General features: G+C 63.5%; 1 protein-coding gene across 7 annotated transcripts in view; it reads left to right on the plus strand.

Annotated features, from left to right (window-relative positions):
• Window positions 1-273: 273 nt before the first annotated feature.
• The window catches only part of FBRSL1 (fibrosin like 1), a 78480-nt gene continuing 61444 nt past the window's right edge, over window positions 274-17309 (plus strand). For all 7 annotated transcript variants that reach the window (XM_044243582.1, XM_044243576.1, XM_044243579.1 and 4 more), the window contains exons 1-2: window positions 274-616; window positions 16584-16784. In XM_044243582.1, coding sequence (XP_044099517.1) covers window positions 338-616; window positions 16584-16784 — 480 coding nt within the window. In that variant the 5' untranslated portion in view covers window positions 274-337. The remainder of the gene's footprint in view (window positions 617-16583; window positions 16785-17309) is intronic.

Genomic DNA, 17309 nt, shown 5'->3' on the forward strand with positions numbered 1-17309 from the left:
CGCGGCGCCTCAGCCCGGGACCCGCCCCGCCCGCGCTCCGCCAGCCGCCGCCGCCGCCCGCCGCGCATGAGGCGCGCCCCCGGGGCCGCGGCCCGGGGCCGCTAAGCACCGGCCGCCCCGCCGATGCGCGCGGCCGCCCGCGCCGGGGCTCCCAGGCCGCGCCGGGCCCGGGGCTGAGGGACCCCGCGCGGCATGCCCGGCCCGGCCTGCCGCCCGCCGCCGCCCAGGGCCCGAGCCCGCGCGGCCCGCACCGAGCCCGGCGGCGCCGCGTAGCGCAGCGGCAGCGGCAGCGGCAGCGCGGGAGCCCGACGGCGCGGCCGCAAGGTCACCGCGCACCATGGAGGCCAAGGTCCGCCAGAGCCGGCGCTCGCGCGCGCAGCGGGACCGCGGCCGGCGCCGGGAGGCGGCCCGCGACGCCCGCGACCAGAGCGCGTCGTCGGGCGACGAGACCGAGCCCGGGCCTGGCAAGGAGAACGCGGGCCTACCCCGCGCGCCCCCGCCCCGCGCCGCCGCCGTGCGCCCCCCGCGCCGCCGCCGCCGCGAGTCCAGCTCGCAGGAGGAGGAGGTCATCGACGGCTTCGCCATCGCCAGCTTCAGCACGCTCGAGGCCTTGGAGGTAGGTGGGGCGGCGGGCGGGGCGCTCCCGGGGCGGCGGCACACCCACCCCTTAGGGCTGCCGGGCCGCGTGGGCCCCGCGCGCGGCGCAGGTCGCTGCTAGGGGGCCGGGCAGGCTGCGGGGGGCGCCGGCGAGTGCGTCTGCAGCGGCTGGGGAGAAAAGGTTCGCAGTGGCACTGTCCGGCCGAACGCCGCCGGGTCGCTCGCGCGCTTCCCTTTCCGCTGTTTTCCGTTTCCAAAATACCGCTTGGCTGGGCTCAGGACGTGCCGGGCGGTGAGCACTGCCGGTCCCGGTGAGGGCGGTGGCGGAGGGGGTCCTTCGAGATTCTTCCGTTCCTCTCCTGCTCGAGGCTTCTGTTCAGACGGAGGCAGGCAGGGGGATTTCTGAGACCCCTCTCCTGACGGCTGCTTCACTGGCTGGTCCGTAGAACGGCAAAAAAAAAAAAAAACACAAAAAACAATAAAAACACCAAAAAACCAAAAAACGCTTGAATGGCGGAGTTATCCGGGCAATATTTGCTCAGCAAATGCGGCCCTTCCTGTGCGAACCCAGGTGAGTTGAGAAGGGAGTGAGTACTGACTGTCAGATTTGGCCAGGGCCCTGACCTAGAACTGGGGAGAAGTTGCACCCCACAGTTCCGCCGGCCCAGCCAGCCCGCCCCCCACCCCGCACCCTCCAGGGGCCCCTTGCAGCGCTTACTAGGGGCCACCGGCTTCCCCTGGGTTTGGGGGTCCCAGAAATTGCCCCGTTAACAGCCCCCCTTCGTTTTTCTGGGGCTCGGGAGCCAGTGGCCTGGGATCCCCAATGGGAGGCTGCGCTCTGGGGAGAGGTGCCTGCAGTGCGCCCTCTCCCTGAGGTGGGCCAGGTCTGTCCAGTGTCAGGTGCTGGCAGCCGGGGACATGCCTCTGGGACAGGTGTGCTGCTTTCTGTCTAGCAGGTGGATCATGCGTGGAGGTGGGGCACTTACGTCAACCACAGAGCCCCCATCCCCACCCGGTCCTCTTTGTGTGCAGCTGGGGGGCCCTGGATGGCTCCTGGATCAAGGGGTCCCCAGCAAAGACACTCTGGCGGGGGTGGCACGTGCCACAGCTCTGAATGGGAAGGGATGGCCAAGTTCAGCGCCGCAGCTTCGCAGAGTGGTTCCCCTGCCACCTTCCAGGTGCGAGCCTGCCCTGCCAGGTGGGCAAGAGACAGTCCTGCCTGTGGTCTCCAGGGCCCTGCATGTCGGCCTCCCACGCAGGCACGTTAGCCCCTCAGAGGTTCTGCTGCCTCGGGCCCTTTGGTCCCAGGTCGTTTGGACCCTCGAATCTCCTCCGTACAGACACTGCTCACGCCCTCCCCAGTGACCTGCCCACCCACACCTTGCCCATCTTCCCCTTTCCTTCCTGTCAGTGACCACTCTCTGAAGCCATCTAGGGAGTGACTCTTCTTTGACCCTCTCCCCACCCGAACTTGTAAGCTGGAAGAGAGCAGGCACCACGTTTGTCTAGTGTGTGCTCTGTGACGGTCCCCGTGCCTCATATGTGTTTGTGGGAGGAGAACGGCTGTTGAGGAAGGTTGTGCCGGAAGTCCGTCTGCACCCCCGCTGAAGTGAGCCGGCAGCAGCCTTGACAGCACCCCTCCGGCATCGGGGACCCTCAGTGCAGCCTTGGGCGTGGGGGCTTCTGCAGGTCCCGCCGTAGATGGAGTCTGCCGGCTGCTCGGAGTTCACCAGCCACGGCACCATTGTGCCTTTTCCTGCCCCGCTGGGCCAGGGAGGACCCGCCTGTCTTGGAAAGTACGGGGCTTCTGCACAAGTCGTAGCTTCCAGTTTGGTTCTCTCGTTCGGGCTCACTTCTTGCTGAAGCCTAATAGTTTCCCCAGAGTTCAGATAGTTCATCAGGACACCGAGTGGCAGCACACAGTGAACGTGTACCTGACCAGGCACAGTTCTGGGTCTGCGTGTCCTCAAACTGCACTGTAAAGATGGGGACCCCGAGGCCCAGTGCTGCACCCACCCAGTGTCAGAGCTCTGCCAGGGCTGCATGGCACAGGGATGTGCACCGCTGTCACCCCTGGGGCATAAACACCCAAATGTCAGGTGTAGACTTGCTTAGGAGGTTTGAGTGCGGGAGTCCAAGAGTTCTCCTTTTCTTTATCCTGAGGATGCAACCTCCCCCGCCCCCCACGCCCCAGGCAGGTCCCTGACCCCACCCTTCCAGCACCTCCCTGCGCACCTGTGTTTGCTGGGAAGAGAGGAGGAGTCCTTACCTCTGGTGTCTAAGAGGATCACAGGCCACTTGTGTGAAATGCTGGGGCCACACACATGTGACATGGTGGTGTCAGCTGAGGAGAGGGCTCCGGGTCTGGCCAGGCTCACAGTGTGTCCACGGCCTGGGCATGGAGATGGACGGTGGGAGCTCGCTATCTGAGCTGAGGGCGTGCGGAGGCTATGGGCTGGGCAGGGGTTGCCCATGTCAGCCCTGTTCCTCCGTCGGCATTCTCATTCTGTTCAACAGGGTGGGAGCAGGTGGCAGCGGGCAGGGGTCTTATGGTTTGGTGGGGACAGGGGCTGTCTTTCTCTTTCTGACCAGGAATGTTAGGGACAGGTGGATGTTTCTTGCTGTCCTGGTTCCTGTGACATCTTTGCCTGCAGAGGTGATGAGAAGGCCCTTGGGGGACAGGCCAGGGCAGAACTGAGGTCCTCCCGACCCACCCTCCCTAATGGCAAAGGGAACCGTTAGGCCACAGTGCGAGCCCCTGAGTCTCCTGGGAGATCCACTTTGCAGGCAGACCTACTCTGTGGCCCCCAGCTTTTCCATCAGGGCTGTCCGCATGCCTGGGCACCAGCGCTTCCCCTTGGCGCGCTCTCTGTGTGCTACCTACTTGCGAGCACGTGTGCCGCACGTACCCACTGGAAACCACCCTTCTGGTTTGGCATCTGTGTGGTTCTTCGCTGATTTGTCTCAAAACAGCGAGATACCTTCAGCTGGTTCGAAGATCAACATCAGTGAACACGTATAGTCTGAAACAGTTTTCAGTTCCAGCCGTGACCGCCTGCGGGAACTACCCTGGCCAGCTTCTGGCCTTTTCACAATATGTTGTGTGGGTAGAACCACACGGGCCCTAGTAGCATATCTCGCCTTTTTTTGCTAGAAAGAAAGGGTTACCCACCATGTCTCTACATGGGTCTAGGAGACATGTATCCAGGAGTAAAAAACAAAAAGGAAAACACCCCAAGTTTTAGCTGGGGTAACCGGTGACTTCATGTCTAATTCTGTTTCTCACACCGATCACTACATGTTAACTTGGATAATCCATAAAATGGACACTAAAGCCAGACACGACCTGCTGCACACGGCTGTGCTTGAGACACCAGGCCGGGCCTCCCTGTGGCCACATCAGCAGGTGAATGGCCGTGTGGGCTCGTGCTCTTGGCCTGCCTGCCCATCTCCCAGCTTCGGGTGATGTCGGGGGCATGCTGTGCGTCTCTGCTGGAAGTAACTCAGTTCTCCCCGGGCTTAGGACGCTGGGGCTGGGGCTGTCGTCTCAATGCAGGCACTGGAGGCTCTTTGCGTTCTGATGGGTGGTGGCCCTGCAGGGGGGCAGAACACCCTCTGGCCTGTGCAGAGGGCTCAGTGGTAGTGGTTCTGAAGCTGCTGTTCGGTGTCCCCCTGGGCAAGGGGCACACGATCATGCTGGGTCTGCTTGCTAAGGGCCAGAAGTGTGGGGGTCCAGGATGTGGCCTCACTGTCCATGTGCTGAAGCCTACACCATGGTTCCCGCCTGTGGGGGCCTTGATCTGGGGGGCTGCATGTGTGCCTGGCCCAGCCCTCCAAGGAGAGGGACAGAGGAGGGTTGGTGCTGAGAGGAGCTGGCAGCTGGGAGCGACCACGCCCACTGGCCAGAGCACCTCCAGGGTGCCCCCTTGGGGATACTGAGGCCCGGAGAGCAGGAGCACTTTGCCTGCAGTCATGGAACGGAGGTAGGGCACCGAATGTGGAGCCTGCCTAGGCCGGCACTCGTCTGCTCCCGTGTTCCTCCTGAGGGCTGCCATGGGGGAGGAGCTGCTCCCTCCAAGGGGGACCCCGCGTTCCGGTTGGTAAGCACAACGCCATTGCATAGCCTCCCCCTCCCGTGTGGATGTGGGCTCCCTGGCCTGGGCAGACAGCTGGGGGTGGGGTGGGAGCCTGGCCTGGGCTCTCCAGTTGTGTGGGTCAGTGTCCGCTGTGAGAAGTCATGTGGTGGGAGCAGTGGTGACATTGACAGCCGCTGAGGGCACCGTCCTCAAGCACCCACTTGGTAGATGAGGAAACTGAAGGGGGGGCAAAGTTCTCATCTGGAATCTGCCCACCACGGTGCCGGACAACAGGGATCTGGTGAGTCTTCCCCCAGACTTGGGTCACATCTTCGGGAAAAGTCTGAGCTTGAGTAGAGCGGCCAGCGGTCTCCCTAGCGTCTAAATGGACGGCCTTTCCTGGGCGGCCCTGGGCCAGCTGCCTGACCTCTGGGGAAGGGCTGCCCCTCTGAGCCTGGCTGGCATCGCAGATGGTCTGCAGGGCCTGCGGCTACACACAGGCTGCTCCATCACTGCCCACCTGTCATGGGCGGCGGGGCCGTGGCGTGAAGGCTCACACACTATGGCACAGCACAGTGGAGTTGGCCCTGGGTCTCCTGGCCAGCCTGTTGTCCCTACCTGGCCCTGGGTACAGCTGAGGGTCTGGAGCCCCTGGCCAGTGGGCAGGGCCTGTTTCCTGGCCTCCGTCACCCTGGCCCACTGCCCTGCTTCTCTCTGGCTGGGGCTTACATACACAGCATTTATAGCTTGTGGGCCTCAGTTTCTCTCTCCTGCCCACACTGAGTCCCAGCATCTGTGAGCATGGCGTAGGACTGATGGTGGCAAAGGTGGGGGCCCGTGTCTCCCCACATGCACTCTGCTGAGCCCATTCAGGCTGCCCGCACCTCACTGTGGGTGCCGTGGGCCTCATCTGCCAGAGGGTTGGCTTTACCCAGCATCGGCAGCGGGGGTCATGGGGGCACCCCTGCGACAGACCGCAGCTCTCCATCCCCCTGCCCCGCTCGGAGTTTCTAGCCAGAGTCTCAGGTCCACCGCAGGTGCAGGTGTGTGTGCAGGTGGGTTCACGTGTGTGCTGTGTCCTTGCTGGCATACGCGTGTAACTGTGTGTCTGTGCTCCAGACCCCATCTGGGGCAGCAACTCTGTGACCTGGACAGAGCAGAGGACAGCCTCCATGTGACCCCTTGGTCACACATGGTGAAACCGCATTCCTGGAGCTTGAGCGTAGGACCTCATGTCCTCTATCCATTGTTCTGGGCCTGCTGCGGGACAGTCACCCTGTCGTCCCCACACACACCAGAGCAGATAGCAAACGCTCATGAGTTCACAAGACTCGTCCTGTCCCTACCATCCCCTTAGCTCTTTGGGCCTGTCTCTGCCATGGCCTCCTTCATACCCCACCACAGTCCCTCGGTCCTGTAGCTCCCGCCACATCGAGCCCCCTCCCACAACCCCCCTGCCAGAGAATCCTCAGACATACACAGGGGCACACTTCTGGCCCTGGCTAACTGCTCTGTCCCCTGCCTGGAAGATCCTTTCCCCAAGTGTCAGGTGACTCAACTGTCTGGTTGTAAACTCCCCCTTCCCTGGCACGGAGCCTTCAGCCCTGTGTCTGGGCCACCCCTGACCCATTCCAGCTTATTCTCTGTTCCTTGTCCCTCCCACGAGGACTCAGGCGGTGTCGTTCCCTCGTGGACGTCTCCCCACCAGAATCTCCTTGCACGCATGCTTGTTTCCAGGGAGCAGCTCCGAGACCTGGGGCTGGGGCAGGGGATCTGCCGTGCAGTGCTGCTCACTTGATACCTGGAGAGGCAGCTGTCCTCGGCTGTGGCACCAGGCGGTTGTTTGGCGTGCCTTGGTCGCTCTGTTTTCTGATGGGCTGCCGCCGTGCTCCTGCCTGGGCGCCAGCAGGTTCCCGTGTCCGTCCGATGCTTGTCCAGTGAAGCGTCTCAGTTGGCCGCTGTGGGGTCCGCTGGGAACACAGCGCCGTCGCCGCTCATCTTCTTTCCTGTCCCGTGGCCTCTCAGCACCCCCATGGCATCCTTTCCGGTGGGCTTCTCCTCTTCCCCCGACTCCGCACGGCTGTGTGCCACCCTCCATGCGGCCATGGTTTCTTGCCTGGACTAGAGCAGAAGTGAGCAGTGGGCCTGACGCGCCCTCTTTGGTGGTTGTCATTGTTCTCTGGAGCTGGTGAGGTCAGGCTGGCCCTGAATGCCAGGCAACGGGGGCAGACTGCTGTGAGCTTGTGGCTGGGTTTTTAGCACCATGTTCTTAGATACATTGGCCTGAGACTGTCTTGTGTCGGCGGCATCTTCTCTTGTGTTCTGGAGCAGTCCAAACGGCTCAGGAATCAGCAGCTCCTCTCCACCTGTGCGGCCCCAGTGTTCATCCGCATTTGCTGGTGGCCAGTTAGAGACCCGAGTCAGCTCAGGGTGTGTGTGTGGGGGGCAGGTACTGAGTAAAGGATCCAGGGACCCAGGGTCATCAGGGCGCCCCTCACCCCTTTCCCCCACCCCAGAGCAGGACGGCCTGGGGCACTTGCTGCCGAGCAGGACTGCCTGTGAGTTGGCAGGTGGTGAGGCCTTAGGCCGTGTGCCCCTGTGTTCTATTCGGGTGGGCAGTGGCTGCTGTCCGGAGGAAGGACCCTGGAGGCTGGACATCACCTCACTGTGGGCTTGGCTGGGTCATGTTCTTGGGGCAGCCCGAGTGCCAGCAACTGCACAGTGACCTGGCAGTGCGCCTGCTGGGAGCCACGGTCATCCTGGCCTTGACCCCTGTGGTTCCCGTGCTCTGCTTCCAGAGGTGGGGGCCGTGGTCGGCCCCATTAGGGAAACTGGAGAGGCGGCCGAGGCTCCAGGCGTTTGCTAATCGCCGAGGGTGGAAGAGGAGTTGGTCGGCCCGGCCACAGCCACACCACCCAGGCTGTTGTCACCCACCCATACGCTCTGCCAAGAGCCCCTCAGTGCAGCCTCCATGAGGCCTCCCGGAAGTCTGGGAAGCCAGACCATGTCCCAGTCAGAGCTCTCCAACACTGGGTTAGATCAACTGAGCCGTGGCTTTCTTCACTCAGCCCGCGGCAGCCCCCATCACCTGGACCCTTGGTCCGGATGGTGTCTTATTGTGTCTTGTTCACTGGGGCCCAGGCTGTGGTTGCTGCGGGCCACGCCAGGCTGTAGGCCTCTGGAGGGGACTGCTGGCCAGCAGGGGGTGTTTGGATCCATTCTTCCCATCCTGATTCTCTGAGCCTTTATTGAGCACCTACTGTGTGCCATACTCTGCCAGCTACTGGGTCGGCTCCAGACAGGACGCAGATAGGTAACCAGAGTGGTGAGTGAGTGCCTGCAAAGAAATTGGGGGCTCGGGAGGAGGCTGCATAGGCCTGGCAGGTGCTAGCAAGGCGCCCGGCAGGGCTGGGCGGGACATCCACTTGGATGCCTGGAGAGGGTCGGTGAGGTGGCCAGGCTGGGGCCCCAAAGGCACCCGAGGTGCTTTCTCCTTTGGGAGCCAGAATCTGAAACCCACATGGAATTGAGTGCTTTGGGGACTTTGGACAAATGTAGTGTCTGGTTCCAGTTCCATGTGGAGACTGTTCTGGTGCCCTGATTTGCCCGAGGAGCTAAAGAAAGAAAACTCGCCAACGAGTTACCAGCCTTATTCAGCTCCCCAGGACTGTGTGTACCAGGCTTCTGTTTGAAGCTGCGTGTGGGGGAGAGCTGATTCCGGAACCTGGTACCCAGCCCAGCATGTAGACCACCCCTGCCTGTCTCTCCAGTGGCAGTCAGTGTGTGTGCACACGTGTGGGGTCGGGGGGACCAGGCTGGCCTGGTGGGGCACGTCCATGCCCCCCCCCACCTGTCTGCCCAGCTCATGCTCTGCCTAGCGAGGCATCTGCGTGCCTCCAGCTCTGCTTCTGCCTGGGAGCAGCTGTTTGGGTGGGCGCCGCTCCCTGGACGCCCCACAGGTGGCAGGCCGGGAGCCACGTACACGCCAAGGCGACTGCAGGCGCCTTTGGGGCCCAGCCAAGGGAGGGTTCTCCGCTGAGAGCGGGGAGTGAGCAGCGGGTGCGGAGGGCCATGCCCCCGTCCACGCCGGGCACATGAGTGCTCTGCTGGAGGGCCGCCACGCATACCCCTCTGCCAGGGATGAGCGGGAGGCCACAGCCCAGTCAGACTTAGAGCCCCCACGGGGACTTTCGGGATTGCCCATGACCCCCATCAGCTCTCTGAGCTTACCCATTGCGGACGGCTCCTAACCGCTCGCCCTAGCCCCACGTGCCGGTCCTCAGAGGCTGGCAGGCCACTGGCTGGTCCTCAGCCCACACTGTCCCGCGTGCTGCCGGGCCCACGCTCGGTACCAGGAGCCCAGAGTGGATTTGTCAGGAACTCATGCAGACCTGTCTCCCGCGTAAAGCCGGGGCCCCTGCCTGTCGCCTGTGGAATGAACCCACATTCTCCATGAGGCCTGGCCTGCCCACCCCCTCACCTGGGGCCCCGGGCACTCCTGTCTTGGGGCCTGTGCACCTGCTGTGCTGGTTCTGTCTTCCAGGAGCGAGTCTGGGATGCTTCCTCCGAGCCTCCCCTGCTTCCAGACAGCTGAGGAGGACAGTGAAGGGGGCGAGCCCAGTCCTAACACCTGGCCTAAAGTCCCTTCTCTTCCTCACCGCGTGGCCCCAGCTAGCCCTCTGCCCACTCTGGGCCTCGATTTCCTCATCTGGGAAGTGGGGGTGATGAGCTGAAAGTTCCTGCCACATGGTCCTGCCACCCCCCCCCCCAGTCCCCGTCCCCTCCCCAGTGTTCTTCTCTGAGCTAACCCTGAGGTTGGTTCTCTGTGTCCCCCACCCCTGGACGAAACAGGCCCGGATGTTTCAGCAACAGCGGCCCTGGCTTCTGACCTCCCTGGGCAGTCTCTCTGAGTGTGCAGCTGAGCAGGTCGCAGAGTCTGACGGGGGCTTGCAGGGCGGTGAGCCCAAGGCCAGCTCTGGCGGTCATGGGTGGGCACATGGAGGGGCTTGGTGGGGTGGAGGGGGCTTGGGCAGAGGCTGACCTCCACACCCAACTGCCAGGACAGTGGCCGTGGGCAGGAGGGTCCTAGTTGAGTGCGGATGAGAGCGCAGCCTGGCCGGTCAGCACGGGGTCACAGTGTGGGGTCGCAGTGGGGCGTGTGTGCACTGTCGTGGGAGGAGGGTGTGTCCGCGGTATGCAGGCCTGGGTGGGGGGGCCCCGAGCAGGGCCTGCCCGCTTCTTACTCACTGCCTCTTCACCTCCGGCTCTGTGCCCACCGTCCTCATCCACCTTCGTGCTTTTGTCCAGAGCACCTGTCGCCATCATTTGTGTGGCTTGTCCCAGGCCATAGGGTGGGCGGGTCTCTTCCATTTCCAGGGTGCTGCCTCTGTCCCAGCAGCCCCTCCGCACGTGGCAGGGGCTGGATGGCCGTGGAAAGGAGTAAGTGTCTTCACAGAGCTTGGGGGGGTGGGTCCCCATTAGTGTGCTGAGCGCTGGGTGCGGCAGAGGCTGTGGTGGCGCTGCTCCCCGCCTGGCTCCCCCGCTCCCAGGCCTTTGACCGTCTGCCCTCCAGCCCTCCTGCTCGGCCTGCGTTCCAGTGCATAGAGCGCACTGTGGGTGGGCACCCAGGGCAGGGGTGCTGAGGAGTCCTCTGAGCCGGAAAGAGACTGACCTAGAGGGACCGAGGGGCACGAGCGAGGCAGGTTCCAGAGGGTTCTGCAACAGCTGGGGTGTCAGTGAGCCCTTCGGGGGCTGGTCCTTGAGGGCCGTGTTACCCTCAGGGGCCCTGTCGTCATCCTGGGGATTGAGGGACCTCTCCAGCAGGCTGCCTTATATGGAGGGACAGCGGGTGGGCTGTGGGGGTGGGAAGGTGATGGGGAACAGTACCCATCCAGTGTGGGTGTGAGCTAAGGAGGGGACAGGTCAGGGAGGATGCCTGTCCTGGCATGGTAGCTGGAGGGGGTGGCTGGACGTGGTTGTCATGGCCGGGCCGGGGCAGCTGGGTGGGGGCTGCCTGCAGGCACTGTCCGGGTTGGCTCTCTGTCTGTCCGCGACTCCCAACCTCCTTAGCTGCGGGTGTTGGGGGGCCCCAGGCCTTGCCGCACCTTGATATGGCGGCCCTGGGCTGGGCAGTTCGGCCTGGTGGAGGGACCCTGGCTTCCCCACCCCACTGTCCTGTCCGTCCTGTCCTCCAGCTCTCTGTGACTCAGGTGCAGATGGTCTATGGTAGGGCAGTGCTGCCATTACGGTTCACAGGACGTCCTGTTTCTCTGTGCCTTTCCCACATCCAGGAAGCCTTCTCAGTCCCAAACATACAGGGACCAGTCGGTCGACTCTGGGGTGCTGGGGGGTGTACCGGTTGCTGGTGGGCGGTGGACACACGGGCTGCCTCCTTCCTAGCTGGGGAGGGGGGTTACCCTTCCTGGGGAGAGGCCCCTCCACCACCTGGAAGAAGATGCCTGTATATGTGATCTCTGTCCCCGGGGCCGGAGGGGGTAGGTCACAACACAGAAGGTAGGTGCGTGTGGGCTGGGCCTGTACTTAGCGTGTGTGAGGGGTGAAGTTTGCGTTAAGAACTTGCAGGTGAAGGAGAGTGAGCCGCACAGATAGCAGGGTGGGGGCAGCTATGCCGAGGGCCCGGGGCAGGTGTGCGCTGGAGGTCTTCCGGGTTGGGGAGGACAGCCTGCCGGGTGAGCAGTGGCTGTTGCCTGATCTGTGAGCCCGCAAGGTCTTCTGGGGACCCCCAAGTCCCGGAGGTTCTGGGAGACGGGCAGCCTCAGCCAAGCAGGGTGGGAAAGTGGGGAGGTGGGCTGGTTGGAGGGAAGGTCAGGTGGGTCAGGCCACCAGGAGCGTGCCGGAGCATGGCTGTGAGGGTGGGTTCTGTGTGACCCTGGGGGCGAGGCCGCTCTGCAGCCCCAGGAGCAGAGGGGGCACCCACCTGGCTGGAGGGGTGCGGCCATGCCTTTGCCCACAGGATCTGGGAGCCAGGAAAGGCCGGTACACGTCCGCCCTCGCAGCCTCAGACCCTCAGTGAGAGAATCTGGGTCTGCCAGTTCTAACTCCTGCTATCTCTGCACAGTTGGCTTACTGAAGTGCGGTTTGAGAGCTTCTTAGTACTGCATAGTAGTGACGTTTAGGGGAGCTAAAAATAGCCCCATAAAATTGCTATAGGAAAACGTAATCACTGATTTCATGACAGCAGGCAGATCCCCCTTGTGGTCTGGGGAGGGTCCAGGGGCCTGGCTGCTCCGGGGGCTGTTGGAGGCTTCACTGTGGGACTGTTGCTTCCTCAAGGATTGTGGGCCTCGGCGCTTGGCCATGCCCCTTTTTTAGGGCCCCTCTGTGTGCGGGTGCTGGGATGCGCCGGGGCACATCTGCCGCCCAGTCTCTGGGCTCACAGATGAGTCTGTGGGCGGACGGCAGCTCAGGGGTACAGGCCAGTTCTGTACTTCACCCCAACGTGGCTTCACCCCAGCCTGTCGCTGCAGCCTTAGCAGGGCCTGCTTCCTCGTGGGCACGCCCCAGTTCTGTAGGCTCCCAGCGTGGATCCCCCAGCAGCCCGCCGAGCGTCCCCCCCCAGTCTGATGCCAGCCCACCACTGCCCCGCTCCGTGGGGGTCTGCTCCAAGTCTCTCTCTACTTGCCGTCCCGCCCTGGCCTCTTGGGGGCAGGCACTGCTCTTGCGGCCCTGCTGCACCCGGAGCGTCCAGCACGGTCTGGGCACGGCCGCTGCCCCAGTCTACAGATGAGGAGACCATGCCTACCCAGAGGCCCCGTGGTCCAGGCAGAGCTGTGCCTGGGACCCAGGCCAGCGCCCCACCCTGCTGGCTCAGTGGGGGTGGAACTGGGGCGGAGTGTGCCTGAGCTAGGGTGAGCCCCCAGAACGGGCCTAGGCTCACACGGGGTCAGCATCACAAGTGAAGGCCAGCCCCAGCCCTGGTGTGCTGGAGAGGGCCAGCCGGCCACGTTCCGGCGATACCCCTGTGGCAGGAACTGTTGAATCCTGTGACCAAGAGCCCCTTGGGTGCACAGTCTGGGGGCTGCTCCATGAAGCCCCCATCATTCTCAGGGCAGTGGCTGGGCGGAGGTGGCTGCCTCTGGGTCCCGATACACAAGGCCTTTTGCCCGCCTGAGCCAGGAGAGGGCCCATGGGGTGGCTGTCCCTCCATGCCACAGGGCCTAGGCCTGTTGCCTGCTGGCTCATGCTGTGCTGGGCCGGGGCAAATGGCTTCCCAGCCCCTCACTCTTCCAGATGCTGGGGCTCTTGCCCTGGGGCCAGGATGCCACGGGGCTGAGTCCAGGGCAGGAGACAGCCCAGTCACTGATATTTCAAGGGTTCACAGTCTCGGGTTTTTGTTTGTTTAAAAAAAAAAAAAAAATAGATAAAACAGGCTTACAGAAAATGTGCTGCATTGGATGATTTGTGGTTGACTGATGCATACTTTGGGTGAAAGATGTGATTGGAGGTGTCTAGAGAAGGGGGCTGGGGTGCCCAGAGGCCCTTCCAGAAGCTGCAGAGGGTCTGCGGCAGGGCCTAGAGGGAGGCCCTTGTGGAGCCCAATGCCTGGCCTGGCCTGGTCTGCCACTGGAGGTTCACCGGGCTTGGCTGTGTGGCATGTCTGGCCTGCCGTCTGTCCCCTCTGTTCTGTTTGTCATGATTACAAGTGCTCGTTAGAAAGATCGCTCTGGCCCAGCCAGTTGTCCCGCGGGCAGGGCTGTTCCCACGGTTCCTGGTTAGTATCTGCTGGCGCTTCTGATCACATACACCACCGGCCAGGCCTGTTCTCGCTCCAGGGCTCACACGTGGGGCTTCAGAGCCTGTCCCCAGGCTAGAAACCATTTCTGTGATTTTACCTGCTCAGAAGGCCTCAGAACAGTGGCTCTCTCTGAGAGAGTGGGGCTCACTCCACAGGGACTCAGAGGCCTGTGTTGTGTAGTCCTGGAGCACAGGACGCTCGCTCGTTGCGGAGGGAGGGGCCGTGGGCATCTGGGGAGAGAGGACAGGCGGCCTTCTGTGGCAGTACGCGGGTCTAGGTGGCCCTGGCCAGGTGCTTGGTGTGTGTGGCCTGGGGCCTGGGAGTCCATACAGTGTGGCGGCAGCACTGAGATGCCCATCCTGTTGGTGCACGCCGGGAGTTGGGGGGTGGGGGTTGCGCATGTGTGTGTCTGGGCACGGCGGGGCGCCTCACCCTCCCACCTCGTGACCACGCCCACGTGGCAGGGCCAGTGTCCCCCAGGGGCCCAGACATGGGGTCCGATGTTCTGGGTCCCCATGAGCATGTTTCTGGAGGATGTTAGCATGGAAGTCTGAGAAGTGATCTGTGAAGTGAGGGAGGCTGGTGGGGGGCCTTCTCTGGTCCCCTGGAGGCCTGAGTAGAAGGAAAAGCCAGACCCTCCCCTCAGGGCGGAGAGCGTGCCTCCTGCCTGGCCCCTGGAGCAGGTACCAAGTTTGTCCGGCCCCCAGAAGAGCCATACCCACAGCGGGTCGGGGGGCCTCCAGGCTCCATGCTTGGCAGTCGCTTCCTCGGAGGGAGACTCTCTGTGTGTGGGCATCCTGCTGCTCCGTCTGTGCAAACCCCTGGCCGGCCTGCCCTTGACAGTGTGTCGCTCTGGTTCATCTCTGCAGACTGCTGCCCACCATCTGCCCCGGCGACCCTGTGTGCCGTGGGGGGGCTGGGCTGGGCTCTGCAGTTGGGTGGCAGCTTCCCGGCGGAGAGCTCCGGACCGTGGGAGCCTGTGTGGGAGGGAACAGCCTGTGAGCAGCCAGGTCTCCCCTATAGGCGGGGCAGGGAACCTGAAAGCGGGGACCCCGTGTGAGGGGCGGGGCCCTCGTGTGTCCTGTGGCGTGCCCGCATGGGCAGAGTGAGCTGCAGTCCTCGGGACTTGCTTGTCACTGGAGGGACTGCCTCGTTCTGCCCCGGGGAGGCCTGTGGCCACGTGCTGACCAGTGGAGCCCTGGAGGCAGGCGCAAGAGAGGGAGGGGGCGGGAGCTACTCCCCGTCTCAGGGCATTTGCATTTGCTCCTCCTCTGGAGGTTCCAGCCTTGCGCAGGAGTCCTCCCTGAGATGTTCAGCGTCTCAGCTGGGGCTGCCCTGCTGTCCAGCTGAGTTTATGCGGGGGGGTGGGGGTGCACCCCAGAGTGTGGAATCAACCTGATGCCCATAGGCAGGGCAGAAGCCAGGAGGTCTAGTGAGCCAGGGTTCCATTGTCAGGGTTCGGAGCGGCCCCTTTGGGCTGAGACGAGCTGGGGCTCTGAGGAGTTCAGTGCGGGCATTAAGGCATCTGACTGGGACTACAGGAGAGGCTGCAGAAATGCCACAGCCTGTGAATGTCCCTGGGGTCTGCTGTCCCAGACGGCGGGCGCGGAGAAGGGTCTGTCTCAGGTCCAAGGAGTTAGGAGCCACTTGCTGCCCTGGCACAAGCCTGTGGAGCTTAGGGCAGAGCCTTGGCACGGGCCAAGCTGGTCACCAGACTTAAGGAGGGCTCCCAGCCTTGCGGATGCCCCAGGACAGGCGCCACTGCCGGCCCGGCTCCCTTCCCTCTGCTCCTCAGTGAGCCATGGGACGGCGTGGGGATGAACCCCGTCCCTCCTTACTGTTCCCTCAGAGGGGAGAGGCTCTGACGGGGCCGGCCTGCATCTGTGTGGTTGGGGCTGTGGGCCCCCCAGGAGAGCCTGGGGGTGTGGAACGTCCCACGCTAAGCGTGGCGTCCGCGGCTGCCTCTGCCCCCAGTGCAGCCTGCAGCCGCACCTGCTTGCTCCCAGCCCAGGCTGTGGGTCACACACAGCAGGACAGTCCCGGGGGCTGCCGTGCATGGAAGGGCAGCTCTAGTCCGGCCAACTGGGCTGGTTCCCCGCACTAGTTCTGGGAATTGTGGGCCCCTCTCACCAGCCAGGAGGTGGCGTGTGGTTCGAAGTTGGAGGACCTCCCCTGCCGCGCACAGCATGTCCCTGTCTAGACTGGGGCTTTGGTTCTCCCTGCCACCTGCCTAGGTGGCCTGAGGCCTGGCTGGGGCCACATGCCCACCTGAGCACAGAGGCCAGCCTTGAAGAGGCTGCCACAGTCGCCCCGCAGGTTCTCAGGAAGCACTGCCTGTGGGGCTGTGAGGATATCACCTGGGATATGGGGGACACGTCAGCCAGGGGCATCACCTTCATGCATGCCTTCCTCCCCACCTCGGGTGAATGCTTTCAGAATCTTCTGGGTCCCTTCCAGTGAGTTCTTGCCTCTTCCTCAGCAGCCAGGTGGAGATGGCAGCTCTTACCGACCCCATGGACCCAGGTGTGAGGCTGGTGGGGGACACTGCGCCTGCTCAGCACCGTGAAGGCAGGCTGTCCCGGGCCTTGGGCTCGCTGGCAGGACCAGCTCTTCGCTGGGGGCGGTAGGGACCCCACTGCTGCGACTGGCATTGGCACAGTAGCCCCTGCTCCGTAAATCCCTGCTGGGTGTCCCTCCCTGTTCTAGGGCAGGGCTTCAGGGTCCCCGAGCTCTGTGGATCTGGCCGAGTCAGGGGCTGGTTCCCCAGCACAGGCTTCCACAGTGTCCGCATGCCCGGCTGCGTGCAGTTGGGCAGTAGACCCCAGGGGGCTCCGGACCCGGGGACAGTGGTCAGCTGCTGTGGCAGCAGCCATCAGCTCAGGAGTCCAAGCAGCACCCCTAGGAGGGCCAGTGCAGCACCTGCTCCATTTTGGGCCACAGATTGGGGGCCATTTGGAAGCTTAAGCCCTGGTCTAGCTTTGTTTCTACTACAACATCCTCTGAGCCCCCCAGTACTGATAGCCCCCTGGCGGGGTGAGCACCTCAGGTAGACGCTGTCACATGCCTAGGGACCCGCCCTTGGAGCACAGCACAGTCTTGCATGGTGTCACCAAGGCCACTGCCAGTTAACCAGCTTTGTCCTTCTTCCCTCACAGAAGGACATGGCCCTGAAGCCACATGAGCGGAAGGAGAAATGGGAACGTCGCCTTGCCAAGAAGCCCCGTGAGTCCGAAAACTGCCCGTCTGCAGAACCAAGTGAGAATGGGCGTTCCCTGGAGATTGGCAGCCCCGAGCAGGACCTGGAGCCTGCCTGTGACCGTGGGAAGAAGAAGGCCCCACTGCAGCCCAGCAAGCAGGTGAGCGCTGGGCCCTGCCCCACTCAGAACCACGGGCTCTGTGCCCTCTCCCCTGGGTGCCCTCGGGGCCACACCAACACCTGGACACCACCGTCGGCATCTGGGCCTGCCTGGCAACCTGCTCCTTCGTTGTTGGGCATGGGGTACGCGGCCCATGTGGACTGGGGCCCGAGGTAGCCGCTCGCCGTGAGCCCAGATCCTGAGCAGACAGAAGACCTTCCCCCCGTGGGTGACACAGCCAGAGAGGCCAGGCTGGGAGCCCAAGGATGGGGGTGGGGGTGTGTGTGCTTGGGGCAGGAGGGTGCAACTGCTGGTAGGCCGGCCCCGTTGCCCCGTTGCGTCTGTCAGGCTCCGCCGACCACGGGGTGTCCAGGGTGTCTGTAACGCGTGGGGGCCGGGCTCTGCACCAGGTGTTTTCCATCTGCTAACCTTCTGTAGAATGCAGCACATCTTTTGGTGGGGGTCATGTGACTGGTGGTCAGGGGTCCCGGTATAGGGAGCAGCCCACCCCAGGGGCCTCCCTCC

The sequence above is a fragment of the Neovison vison genome, chromosome 3, assembly GCF_020171115.1.
Source record: "Neovison vison isolate M4711 chromosome 3, ASM_NN_V1, whole genome shotgun sequence".
NCBI classification, from domain to species: domain Eukaryota; kingdom Metazoa; phylum Chordata; class Mammalia; order Carnivora; family Mustelidae; genus Neogale; species Neogale vison.